Source organism: Rana temporaria, chromosome 6, assembly GCF_905171775.1.
Source record: "Rana temporaria chromosome 6, aRanTem1.1, whole genome shotgun sequence".
NCBI lineage: Eukaryota > Metazoa > Chordata > Amphibia > Anura > Ranidae > Rana > Rana temporaria.
In genome coordinates, this window is record NC_053494.1 from 181,660,250 (window position 1) to 181,675,070 (window position 14,821).

At 41.8% G+C, this 14,821-nt stretch overlaps 1 protein-coding gene across 12 annotated transcripts in view; it reads right to left on the minus strand.

The window, feature by feature from the left end:
- The window catches only part of PKP4 (plakophilin 4), a 372,718-nt gene that overhangs the window by 60,015 nt on the left and 297,882 nt on the right, over positions 1-14,821 (minus strand). For all 12 annotated transcript variants that reach the window (XM_040357916.1, XM_040357915.1, XM_040357912.1 and 9 more), the window contains 2 exons: positions 2,916-3,048; positions 445-658 (listed from right to left, as the gene is read on the minus strand). In XM_040357916.1, coding sequence (XP_040213850.1) covers positions 445-658; positions 2,916-3,048 — 347 coding nt within the window. The remainder of the gene's footprint in view (positions 1-444; positions 659-2,915; positions 3,049-14,821) is intronic.

Here is a 14,821-nt window from a genome sequence, read left to right on the forward strand (position 1 = left end):
TGCCAAATATAATTTTTGGTGGGGAAAATAATTAGATCCAAGACAAAATTTCCTATAAACTGCACAAAGAAATATGATCCAAGAAATTCTCACCCAAACATTGATGCCATGTACAACTAAATAAGTGTACAGAAGGTATCATTTAACAGTAACAGTATTATGTAAGACATTGCAAAGGCAGCGATAGTGGTACAAGCTAGACCAAAATTTTACAGAATTTAAACAGAATTAAAGCAGCTAAGCTAAACTCATGTCCTCAAGGTTGGCCTAAAGCATGTGTTTTACCCAATACCAGTACCGATTTGAATATATAAATAGTAACCTACACAAGAGACAAAATGGAAGTGTGTGAAAAGGTTCAAAGAAGTTGCGTGGTAATAGGGCCTTGTAGACCGAGCACTGCTGGACTAGAAGGCAGTTCTGATAAGTAAGGAGCTGACTCACCAGTTACAAGTTCCCGTATCTCCTGGTCACTGGTTTTTCTCAGTAGTCTAAGGAGTGCAGGGACCCCACCAGCATTCTTTACTGCTATTTTATTTTCATCAGTAGACTTGCCATAAACCAAGTTCCTTAAAGCGCCGCAGGCATTCTTCTGAACTTCCAGGACTTTGTTATCCATGAGGTCTACCAGGTGCTTTATTCCTCCCAGCCTGCACACCTATGGAGGAAATAATAAAATGTAAGTTCCCATTAGAGCTACTAAGTAGAATTTTAGCCTGCTTTTTACATCTAGCATTGTATTTTTGCTTATACAGAGGAAAAAGCCAAAGTCAATTTTTTTTAATCACAGCCAGTAGCGGGTGCCATCCTCCCCCCAATAGGCTTCAAAAAGGGTGGGCGCCCGATCCCACCCAGTTGTGCAACGATAGCAAATTCATTTCCACAGTGCTTTCTCGCCAAAGCATCAGACAATCCTATTGGATGGCTAGCGCTTAGGAGGAACAGAGAGGAAACACATGGCGGAGGTAGCCACGGGAGGAGTGGACACCAGAGCTGCTGCCCGCACCCCGGAGAGGAGATGACACCATAGCCTGCCAGCCCTAGATCGGGTAGGTGCCTGACCACCGCGGTGGGGAGGGGTGGTGTCCGTGTTGCACCGCGGGCCACCCTGGGGGGGGGAGCGAGGGGGAGGCATCAGTGCTGTGTCACGGGCTGCCCGGGGAGGGGGGAGTGGTGGTGGTGTCAGTGCCAGGGGGTGCCGTCAGTGCCACACCACCGCCCATCCGGAGAAGGTGCTTGATTGCTGCCCCCACCCACCACTGATCACAGAAGTGACTCCACCCCTATTGTGCAGCTCGGTAGAAAAGCGGGCAATGTTTGCTGTGCCATCTCTTCAGATAAACCCTTGGTTCTCTTGAAATCTGTTATTAAATATTACACGTAGAAAGCCCATAGATATGTACTTTTACAGCAGTCAAAGAACTCAATTAATTTCAGAATATTTATGCTGTGAATGGAGTACTTTTCTAACCACAAAGGAGATTTTTAAGAGCTTATATAGCAGTGCCTGATGGCATAAAAAAAATATTTGTGCAGATCATAGCACCATATGTTGTAGGATCTGAAGACCTCACAGCACAGTATAGGGAATAAAAGTAGCGCTTTTATGTGCAACAAGGACCGTTCCCTTTTTTGGACACCAAATATTGACTTTCCAAAGCAACAGAATGTTTAAAACGGAGGCTATTAGAACATAACTAATGGCAGTTCACTTTTTGAATCACCGGTGCAGCAGGAGGCTTTTTTTTCTCCAAAACAATAACAGTCTTTGCCTTCTGTTCTTATTATATGACAGAGAAAAGATTGCTATCATTCAGATAGAGTGTAAAACTCAATGGAGACCACAGAACAGCTATTTTTCATTGACACAAGTTATTTTGTACAGAGGCTATTGCGTGGTTCCTGTGCATTTTAAAATATATTGTTTTAGTGATCAGATAACACATCACTGTGACAAACAAGCCTAAAACATAAAAATAGAGCTGAAATATCGTTATACTTCAATGGGAATCTTTTGTAAAATACAACAGAGCAAAAAAAAATGATGCAGATGCATTACCCAAAGGACACTACAAAGTGTGCAATTTAAGTGCTATGGATAACATCCACAAATATCTTTGCTCCAGTTTGATTCTATTTTTAAGTGTAAATCAAACCCATTTCACAGTTTAACAGAGTTTTTAATAACCTCAGAAAAAAAAATGTTTTTTTTGGGGAAATGGTCTTAGCATATGTCTTACTTCCCATTGTGATTCCAAGACATAAAGCAAATTAAACCCATCCCAAAGGGAAAAAATGCTGTGGCTTGAGCTCCACTTTGTAAGCATATCTTTGTATTTGTATCCACAGAAGGGAGAGGATGATGCACAGTTTTTCCTAAGATACATCTGTTCTGCCCCAAGGGTTCCCAAGCTAAAAATGCTGCTTTAAAAGGCATGTTCTCTTAATGCCCAGCTAGATTATACCGAGAACAGGCATCCCCCTATCCAACCTACAAGTGTTTGAGCAACTGCCATAGCCAACACTTGGGAAGTATTCCTAAACCTATGCATACACTGAACTTTCAGAACATTGGACAATGCATTGGATTCCTCAGATGTTGAAAATAACGCTCTAAAGGAGGAACAGTGTAAAGCTGCCTTTTAAGCAGCAGCACTTTTAGCACTTTTTTAGGCAGTACACCTTTATTGTAAAAGATTTGTCCACATTTAGGGGCAACCATTTTGGGAAGCCGCATTCATGACACCTGATGTCACTAGTTTTTTGAACCATTAACACTATTAAGACAAAGTATACCAAACCTTAGTGATGCAATTATAGCCACAACTGTCCTACATCAGTTCACAGCCCATGAAATGACAATGACCATGTGTCAGTAAGGACCTAAAGCAATATAGAGTGAAGCTTAGACCTACCTCAATCTTGGTTTTATGGTCTCCGAAGCACAGATGCTGCAAGTAGGCGGCTGCATTTGCCTGCACAGATGGGAAGTGATGCTGAAGCATGTGAATGACCTCAGGCAATTCGGGGTCACGCCAAGCAAACTCTCTGAGGGAGGAAATAGAGGAATAGTTTAATGTACAAATTTATATTAAATCCACAGTCAAATGTGCAAGCATCAATATTTCACCCTGCCAGAGCTATTGCTTACAGCAATGAACAAACATATTGAAGATATTGACCTTTCCAAATCAGATATCCAGGCACAATGTCATAAATGGAAATCTAATTAAATCAGAGGTAATCAAGTAGAACATTTACAAATCTAAAGCTGAACTCCAGGTGGATAAAAAGACAAAAGTTTTGCAGATATGTATTCAATACTCCATTGAATAAAAAAAAATATGAATGCCTTAAAACGCAAGCAGTGTAGTACTTTAATGCCCCGTACACACAATCACTTTTTGTGATGAAAAAAAATGTCATTTTTTATCATGAAAAAAAATTTCATTTTTCCAACTTCATCACTTAAAATGATGTTGCCCACACACCATCGTTTTTGAAAAATGATGAACAAAGTGACGGCACTCTAAAGGGGAAGTTCTATTTGCCTTGAGGCTGCTTTTAGCTGGTTACTTGTTAGTAAAAGACGATTCGTGCTTTTTTGTCTGTTACAGCGTGATGAATGTGCTTACTCCATTATGAATGGTAGTTTTACCTCCTGTCTCAAAACTTGCTTCTGGGCATGTGCGGGTTTAAAACGTCATTTTAGCCCACACACGATCATTTTTTATGACACAAAAAATGACATTTTAAAAAATGACATAAAAAATTTAAGCATGTTCGAATTTTTTTTTTGTCATTTTTCAGAAGACATAAAATGACATTTTGCCCACACACGATCATTTTAAATGACATTTTTAAAAATGTCATTTTATTTCATCACAAAAAGTTATCGTGTGTACAGGGCATACAGCTTTACATTTATCTTGAGTGGTAACATGGTGCTAAACATCCAAAACCTAAATTTGGGTAGAGATCAAACAATTGTCACAGGTAGCACTGTCCTCCTTCCCCTGGCTCCTAGTCAAACACTAAAGATCCCTCAATACACATCCAATCATAGGAGTCACCATCGCGTTATCAAACCTTCTACTGGTGAGGAGTGCCACCCCATTCAGTGCCCTTCACACCTGTTTTACATAAACTTGAGTTTTCCCCCAGAATAGACAATAAAGAACTTTTACATCTGGGCGCCATAAGCAGATCCCAGTTTGTGAACGTTGTGACCTGGAATAGGTGGCTGATATACTTCCAATTTAATGCAGTCGCCTCTGGACAGCTTACCAACTGCCGCATTACTTTGGCCTCAATTCTAGATCACGTTTTGTATACTAGCCATTTACAATCTTCTTATGGGTCCGGTAGGATCTTGTCCTTCCATATACATGCAAGTGTGAATCCGAACTACAGACGACACACCCAAAAGCACAGATTGATTGACCCATTTGGCTAACCTATAAATCCTCATTAACCAACCGGTTCTAAGAACAGGGTTACAAATTGATATCCCAGTGAAGTTGCTGGAGGTCTCAAAAATGTGCTAGTGATGTTAAAAGAAACTGGGCACTCTGTACATTTCTGGCAAATCTCTGCCTTAGAGACATACTGGACAGGTGTCCAAAATGTGATCAACTCATGTCCATGGACCTTGTTACAAACCCTATAGGATACGTATTCCATGTAAATTTGATCCTGATAAAGGAAAAGTTTGCAGACAATGCCCATGTATAATGCAGCAAGGGCATGTATTCCTCACCGATGGAAACAAACCACAATCCCCTTGTTCAGTTATTGGTTCGCTAGACTGAAATCAGGACCATGGAAGGATCGATGACCACTTATATAGAACTATGGACAAAACATTTATTTATATTTTGGATAACGTTTTTTTGCCCTTTGTGTCTCATTGTGGAGATTTCCTTTAACTTCCTGTCCCATCGTCAAACAAGAAGTGAGAGGAAATCCATGCAAATTAAAGGGGAGTTCCACTTAAACTTATTGGAAACCCCCCCCCGCCCCCCCTCCCGTTGTCACATTTGGCACCTTTCAGGGGGGAGGAAGGAGCAGATACCTGTGTAATACAGGTATTTTCTCCCACTTCTGGGCATAGATCACCTACACCACTTCCGGCGCCTACTCTGTCCTCCCCTGCTGTCTTCTGGGAGACCAGTAAGGATGCGCAGCGCGACTCGCGCATGTGCAGTAAGGAACCAGGAAGTGAAGCTGCAAGGCTTCACTTCTTCATTCCCTTAGGCTCCATTCACACCTCAGCGTAGGTGATCTGCCGCGTATTGCGGCGACATCAAATAGGCGTTTTGTCCCGCAATTTGCGGCGACAAAACGCGACGGTTTAAAACATTGTTTTTTGCTGGAGGGGTGATTTTTTACATGGTCGGCTATGCCCGAAGCCGCCCGAAAAAAAGGGTCCGGGACTTCTTTTGAGCTTCAGGTGTCTCGGCGTTCGGCGTGGAGATGTGAACCATCTCCATAGCCGACCATGTAAAATCACCCCTCCGGCGGCTGCGGCGTCGCGCTTCAGGCGTATATACGCCTAGGTGTGAATGCAGCCTTACCGAGTATGGCGGCGGCAGCAGCCAAGAGCCGGACAGATCGGCTTCAGCTGCCGACATCGTGGGGGCCCTGGACAGGTAAGTGTCCATATATTTAAAGTAAACAGCTGCAGTATTTGTAGCTGCTGGCTTTTAATATTTTATTTTTGGTGGACCTCCTCTTTAAGGGAATTCCTTGGGGACCCCCAGGTCACCAGAACCAGAGTCCCTATTGGAAGATTTCCCCTCTATTACTTTTCTGGGGACAACCCAAAATTTGGGATTTTCTTTCACTTTTAATGATAATAGCAAACAGGACAGATAGAGAGAGAGGGGGAATCTCCTTAACGGTGGCACAGACAGCAATAACAACTGACAGACATTCTAATGCCTCTCCACTCCAACCAAAACTAAAAAAAAAAAAGTTTTGCCTTTAGTTATACTTTAATAAAACAGAGAGGCCAAATTCAGGGACACCTGGCTTCCATGGACAGCCTTTATTTTTATGACATGCTATGACTTGCTGAATTCTCCTGATTAAATGGACTGATGTGCAATGCTTCCTTCTCTGGTATGCCGAGGGTGGTGGACATTCCCAGAGATTCTACTTTTCTTCACCTTCTCCTCTCTGCCTTTTTCCCTTCCTTCTCCTTTTATAGCGATAGTTGCGTCACTTGATCCCACATGGGATTATCCCCCTTATTGTCACCATTTTTTTCCTTGTACTTAACGTATGTAAAATGTTCTGGATGTTTTGCTGCCTGAGGTGGTAAGCATGTTCCATTTAGATGTTATTGTAATGATTGTTTCTCTGTCTTTCAATTATGAATTCACCTAGTTCCATGATACTGTGTACTGTAAATGATGATTGCACTTGCTTTGATTGGAACAAGTAATGGAGGCTGTAACCAGGGGAGGGCTGGCAGCCTTAGGCCTGGGGCACAAGTCCAGTCAAGTGGCCCATAGAGCGTGGAAAAGTGATGGATCGAGGAAAACGGTGTAAGATTTTTCATGATCATAAGAGTCCGCACAGAGCCTCCCCTTACATCAGAGTCTGCACAGAGGCTCTCCTTATATCAGAGTCTGCACAGAGCCCCCCTTACATCAGAGTCTGCACAGAGCCTCCCCTTACATCAGAGTCCGCACAGAGCCTCCCCTTACATCAGAGTCCGCACAGAGCCTCCCCTTACATCAGAGTCCGCACAGAGCCTCCCCTTACATCAGAGTCCGCACAGAGCCTCCCCTTACATCAGAGTCCGCACAGAGCCTCCCCTTACATCAGAGTCCGCACAGAGCCTCCCCTTACATCAGAGTCCGCACAGAGCCCATAAACATCAGATCTGATGTAAGGGGTGTTCTGAAAAACTTGATTTAAGGGTGCATGCTGTGGACTATTGTTTAAAGAGGGTCGCTGCTCACCAAAGCCTGCTCCCTCCCCTTTAACAAAGTCCACAGAGCACCCCTTTTTATACACTGGGAGGCAGGAGAGACTAGAAAGGGTGAGCTTACCAGGATGGAGGCTGAGGCACAGGCAGGCTGTCTGATGCTTTTTTGGGTTCAAACTTACTCCCTGGGCATGTGTGGGCACCAGGCAGGGTGTGCAGGGCAGACTCAGAAGGAGGAGGAGCAGATGAGCTCTATCTCTCCTCGTGTCTGTGCAGAGAGAGAAGGGGATATCATCGCTGGTGTGCGCTGAGGCTGAGATATGTGTGAGACATAGCTCAGCTCTGCAGCCATCTACCTCAGAGCTGACACAGGTACGGCTGCACAGTGGGAGGTGAGCAGCGGCCATGACCTGTGTTAACAGAGCTCCAGCAGGCATATTCCTGCTCTGCAAAAACAGCATTTGGTAGTGGCGGCCGGCGGCTGTGCATAGTGTCACCAGCCCGGGGGGAGATTTCCACCCTGCCCCCCCCTGCCAGCCCTCCCCTGGCTGTAACAGAAGTCTGTACAATACCTATTTGCACAAAGTCTTGAAGAATTAAAACATAAATAAAAATGAAAGCAGTGTAAATACCTGAGTTTGACTTGCTGTCATCTACTTGCAATAACTGTACAGCAGAGGTCAGAATAGGGGGTGGAAAAATCATCACAATGTGATGGAGTACAAGTAACATACTGATAGTGGGAAAGAGAAGAGTGACAGAGAGAAGATCACCAGCCTGTTGCTTTCACCATCCAGTCACAGGCTGGGGATGGGACAAGACCTGTAAATATCATGTTTGATTTGCTATGGTATAGGAAACATCGAGAAATGTTAATTGTACTTCAGTAGTACTCTATAAAATGTACCTTTTGGTTTTCTCTTGCAAGCAGTTCGGCAAGGTTAGTATGAGTGTTTAACCCGCCAGAGGAAGTAATCTACTCCTGAAATGTGACCACATAAAACTGGGACAGAGGACAGTTGAATAAAATAAAAATTTGGATAGGTCTATTATGAAAAATTCACATTTAGAATTTATATGGCAAAATGAACTATACTTTCCGTTCCAACCAAGCCCACAATCTGAATGGATCCTACGAAGTTAAATTATTGGCAACATTGCATGAGACTGTTAATCTAGCGAGCATAAGAACATAATGGTTGGTTCTTGATAATTAGGGCATTAGCACTAGCTAGAAATGTTATGATTCTGGAATTTGCATGACTAATCAGGCACGTATGAAAAAGGCTGTGATTATTCGAGAAGTTATTTTAATATGGAGGAACTCTGTTATTGGCTACAAGCTGGTACAAATCAGCAAAAATATTAATGAAGACACTAGACACATTTCATGAAAAAAAAAGAAAAGAAAATAGAACCGGCGACACCAGATCCCGCCTAATTAACCGGACTTTAGAGGCTCAGCATGGGAGACTAAAAGTTTTCTAAAAATTGCATCGTTATTCGTACAAGTTAAAAACATTTATAAAAACATAGGCAATCTCTGCCTTCAAACAATCCACAGAACATTGTTCCAAAATATTTTGGTACCGGAAGATAGTTATGTAAATAAGTTTAGGAATAACAAAGCATAAATGTAGAAACTGTTTCCGGCAACCAGGTCTGTTTTTATAAATGTTTTTAACTTGTACGATAAAGATACCGGGGCAAATCTTCAAAGATATTACGCGGCGTATCTGTTGATACGCCGCGTAATTTCAAATTTTGCGCGTCGTATCTTTGTACGCCGTCGGGTCTTAGATGCAATTTTTCGGCTTCCGCCAGGTGGCGTTCCCGTCGTAATCCGCGTCGAGTATGCTATTTCCGATGATCCACGAACGTACGAGCGGCCGGCGCATTTTTTTAAAGCTGCTATATGGTTGCGTACTCAATGTTAAGTATGGCCGTCGTTCCCGCGTCTAATTTTGAAAATTTTACGTCGTTTGCGCAAGTCGTCCGTGAATGGGGCTGGCCGCCATTTACGTTCACGTTGAAAATGTGAATCCTTGCGACGTCATTTGGAGCAATGCACCCTGGGAGTTTTTATGGACGGCGCATGCGCAGTTCGTTCGGCGCGGGGACGCGCTTCATTTAAATGAAACACGCCCCCTACCCGCCCAATTTTAATTCTGCCGCGAGAGATACACTACGCCGTCTTAACCTGCGGCGCAAATTCGTTGAGGATTCAAACCAAAGCCAGGCCGAGCGTATGTATGTGGCTTTGCCCCCACCATTTTTTATAAAACTTTGTTTAGTCTCCCATGCTTAGCCTCTAAAGTCAGGTTAATTAGACGGGATCTGGTATTCAGTCCCATATTTTTTTTGCATTCTCTGATTCGGATGTGGCTCTTTAGCCAAAAAATTTACTTTGTATATTGACACAGATCATATACTTGCCAATTAGAAGCCAGCGTTAATTTGGGAATTTACACTAGAAAGTCTAATCCATTATGCAATCTTCTATTCTTCAACACAGACTGTGTTGATGGGGGAATCCCTCCCGCAACACTGATGTGTACTGCCGGTAGACAGCCTTCCCCACCAGCAGATAATCACTGCTGATGGCTATAGGTCACCAACAGTAATTAGGCAAAAAACACCCGCCAGGCTAGTTGTACTGAAGTCAATCGATGGATCAACTTCAGTATAACCAGTCTGCCCATAGACAGATCGAAATTCGTCCTGTTCCTGCTGAACCTGCTTAACTGGTTGCAGCTTTTATACAAGAGGCATTGTACATTAAGTTTGTCCTAGCAGTACAGCCTTTGCTGCCAGCCTGAACAATTTGCTGTATATTACAGTGTGATTCTATTTAGCTGACAAAGCCTGTCTTCCAACACACACATTACAATGTAAGCTTACAAAGCAAATCCAATCACAAAGCATCACACAACACTGAACAAGGGAAATAAATGATCGCCTTACACAAAACGTACAGCACTATCAGGTGCCATAGGACAAGTCCAATGCAGGGAATATCAAAAATCAATATGGTGCTAATCACATTATCCCAGAAGTACTCACAAAGGGGAAAGAACAGTATGCAATATGACTTCGGGCTAGCAGCAGTTTTGGATTGATATCAAATAAGCAAAAAAAAATAAAAAATGGACAGGTCAATACAACAAGAAAACACAGGCTCTGTAGAAGGCATCCAAATTAATAGAATTGTATTAACACCATTAATAACCTTCATGCATGTTACTTAATTATTGTGGATTAAAGGATAGGTGAACTTTATTAAACCCCAAAAAAAACGTTTTAAATATTTTTTTTAACAGTGTAATATTTATAATATAAAGACCTTGTATGTCTTTATACAATGTAAACATTATGAAGGTAAGCAAGTTAGTCAGACTATTCACAAAAAAAAAAAAAAAAAAAAAAAAAAAACACAGATTCCTCCAACACAAACCAAGGAAAAATTGGGGAAACCTTCCTAGCTGGGACATTGACACCAGGACCCACCGCATAAGAACACTTTCATTCAAATTTAAGTTTATTTTCAATAAAAGAAGAGCATACAATTGTATTAAAATAGCAGGACATATGAAAATAGCATACATAAATATAATAAATTAAGTGTATTCTACTGTATTTGCTGGCGTATAAGACTACATTTTACACTTAAAAAAACTGACCAAAAAGCAGGGGTCGTCTTATACGCCGGGTCAGCTGCTCAGATGCCTGCTGGATGTGCGGTGATACTGTATGTAGCTTCGGATACATACAGTATCTACCGCTTAGCCAATCCTGGTGAGCGGTGTATTCAAATGAATACAGAGCCTGTCCGGATTGGCTTTGAGAGTTAGAGAGGCGTGGGATGATAATGTTACAGCCTCTGCCAATCCGAGCAGTCTTTGTATTCATTAATAGAATACATCGCTCGCCGTGATTGGCTCCAGCTCCAGCAAGAATGAAGAAGAATATGGCTTCAAGAAGGAAGAAATATGAAGCGTCCGAAGCCTCGGAAGGAGGGTCGTCTTATACAATGAGTACAGGCAAAAAATCTTTAAAAAAATGTAAAATTAGGGGGTCGTCTTATACGCCGGGTCGTCTTATACACCGGCAAATACGGTATATCATTTATTCCCATCTTACTAACTCCCTCTCATATCTAGCAATTCCACATACTCCTCACCATGTGGTAAAAGTAAGGTAGTTTTTATAATCATATAGGATAAAGTAATCTAAAATATTAATTCATTTTTGAAAGAGAAAAAAAAAAAAAAAAGGAATATCTTTATAATTTAAGGAATCCCTAGGTCCACACAGTATATAAGAAGAAAAAAAAATAAACAATGTGTGTATCAGACCAAATTATAGAGATCAATTAAAGGAAAAGATTTCCGGATTACCCCAACCTCCCCGACACCCCCAACGGGAACATTCTGTGTCCCAGAGGCTGAGCCAACCCTCCAATCCCCCCCCCCCCCCCTCCGAAAACGAATACTTTAACACACCCTTAACTGATAACATATTTTCAAAATCCTCTACAAACCTAAATTCCCCAAAGGCTGGATGGAATTCTTCAATTACCTCAAAATAAACAGATCTTTTGAAAGTAAAACGTACTGAGGATGTACAACATTGTAAATTTCATCCTCATAGAAAATAAAAACAACGAAATAAAACAAAAGAAGAATCAAAGGTAAGATGAAAGAAGAACATAAGGCAGAAGGGGGGGTGAAAAAGGAAAGAGAGTTAGAAGATGATCAGAAGAGATAGGCAGCCTGCCTGCCATTAATGCACATCAACCTGAAGACATATATGTCATCAAAACCTTCACGGGGTATAAGATATCCCCATGTATTTCAACCAGGGTTCCCAGATCTCATAGAAAAGAGTAGACCTATCCAACATGGAACATACCCTCTTTTCTTGTTCCATAATCCATGTAACCTTCCTTTTCATATATAAGATGGATACAGTCGACTTTTTCCATGCAGCTGCGAGGGTGATCCTGGCGCCTGTCATAATGTATAGGATGAGCTGTCTAGTAACCTTGGAAATCTGAGGTAACATTCCATTAAGTAAAGCAATTGTAGGGGATTGATGCAAGTTACATCCTGTGACTCGTCTGACAATATTAAACACCTTATTCCAGTATCCCCGTATTTTGGGACATTCCCACCAAATGTGTATCATAGACCCCAATCCCTGGCAGTTTCTAAAGCATAGGGATGAAGTTGATGGATACATGGAGGCCAGTTTAAGAGGAACTAAATACCATCTTGTATACATTTTTACATTAGCTTCTATATGAGATATATTGACAAAACCTTTGATGGATCTAGTATAATTTTTATACCAGTCCGATAAGTCCCAATCATTATTAAGTTCCCTTTCCCAAGCCAGCATGTGAGGTAATTTGGTGCTATTAGTAGCAAGCGATTTATAGATAACTGAAATATTTCCCTTCCTGATCAAATCCTGATCACATTTACTTTCATAAGGTGTCAAATGTCCAGAGATCAAGTCCCTATCCCATAGGCTTTGTGCGTGGTCATGCAGCTGAGAAAATCGTACTTTTTCTGAAACAGGAAGACCTAGTTTGTCAATGAAATGCTGTTCAGGGAGAGGACCTGAACGTGAAAAGAAGCGTCCTATACGATACAACCCCTTATCATGCCACCATTTGAAGGAGTCTTTATCTATTTTAGAAACAAAAGATTGGTCTTGAAATATACTCGATAAAGGCCTACCCTTAGAAACTAGAGAGGAATTGTTCTTAAGTGAATCCCATAAGACTAAAGCCTGAGATAGAGTCGGTGATAATATAGAAGGCCTCTTTTTGGTAGGACACCACATTAAATCCTCTATCGTTAGATTTGGGGTCGCCTGCTCTTCAATGTCTATCCAATCAGGACGATCGTGTTCGAGATAAATTTCTGACAATTGCGCTAATCTTGCTGATTGATAGTACCATATTAAATTAGGTACCCCTAGACCTCCCTGTTCAGGTAAGTTATAGAGAGTACGTGATGGAAGGCGTGGACCCTTTCCGTTCCAAATAAACTTGGTAATCTTGCCTTGAAAGGATTTTAGTTGACTTTTTATTATCGGTATGGGCAATGATCAAAAAAGATACAAAATCCTAGGAAGAAGAGTCATCTTGACCGAATTAATTCTACCAATCCAGCCTATATTCTGAGTACCCCATTCTTTTAAATCCTTCTCAAGTTTCTTATACATCGGGGGAAAATTGGCCAAATATAGATTCTGTATATTGGGGGTCAAATTGATACCCAGGTATTTGATATAAGAGGTGTCCCACTTGAATTTATAATTTTCTTTCAGTAAAGAAACAGTGGATTCAGAAAGTGTAATATTGAGAGCCCTAGATTTGGTTATATTCACAGCGAGACCTGAAACCAAAGAAAATTCGTCTAGAAGCGAACATACTTCGGGTAGGGATACTTCAGGGGCGGTCAAAAAAAGTAAAAGGTCGTCTGCAAATAAGGCGCATTTATGATCCCTTTCGGCACATCGAACTCCCCTGATATTTGTATTTTCAAGAATAGCTATAGCCAGGGATTCAATAACAATCGCAAATATCAGGGGATTAGAGGACATTTCTAAACACAAATACTGTAAATGTAATGATTTTTCAATGGTGCCATTCACACTGAACGTTTAGCTGCATTTAGGTGTGGTAAGTTTAGCTGTGGTTAGAGAAAACGCAGCTGTCCAGGATCCCAGTGGAAACTCTAAGACCCCTTTCACACTGAAGCGTTTTAGCGTTAAAATAGCGCTCTTAACCACTTAAGGACCGCCTCCTGCACATTTATGTCGGCAGAATGGCACGGCTGGGCACATGCACGTATAGGTACGTCCTGTGCTAGTACCCAGCCATGGGTCGCATGCGTGCCCGCGACCCGGTCCGAAGCTCCGGGACCGCGGACCCGATCGGTCCCCAGAGCTGAAGAACGGGGAGAGCTGTATGTAAACACAGCTTCCCCTTCTTCACTGTGGCGGCGGCATCGATCCCTTTTATAGGGATACACAGTCGATGATGTCACACCTACAGCCACACCCCCCTACAGTTAGAAACACACTTTAGGTCACACATTACCCCTTCAGCGCCCCCTTGCGGTTAACTCCCAAACTGCAATTGTCATTTTCACAGTAAACAATGCATTTCAAATGCATTTTTTGCTGTGAAAAGGACAATGGTCCCAAAAATGTGTCAAAATTGTCCGAAGTGTCCGCCATAATGTCGCAGTAACGAAAAAAAATCGCTGATCGCCGCCATTAGTAGTAAAAAAAAAAAAAAAATCATAAAAATGCAATAAAACAATCCCCTATTTTGTAAACGCTATAAATTTTGCGCAAACCAACCGATAAACGCTTATTGTGATTTTTTTTACCGAAAGTAGGTAGAAGAATACGTACCGAGGAAAAAAAAATGTTTTTTTATATATTTTTGGGGGATATTTATTATAGCAACAAGTAAAAAATATTGCATTTTTTTCAAAATTGTCGTTTTATTTTTGTTTATAGCGCAAAAAATAAAAACCGCAAATGTGATCAAATACCACCAAAAGAAAGCTCTATTTGTGGGGAAAAAAAGGACAGCAATTTTGTTTAGGAGCCACGTCGCACGCAATTGTCTGTTAAAGCGGCGCAGTGCCGAATCGCAAAACCTGGCCGGGTCCTTTAGCTGCCTAAAGGTCCGGGTTTTAAGTGGTTAAAACGCTCATTAAACGCTCTCCATGCATCTCAATGGACCCTTTCACACTGAGTCTTTGGAGCAGCTTTTGAGCGCTGAAAAAAAAACGTGTCCCCACAAAAGCTCAGCGGGGATGCTCCGTAAAATCCCCGCTGAGCTGGCAGCTGACAGGG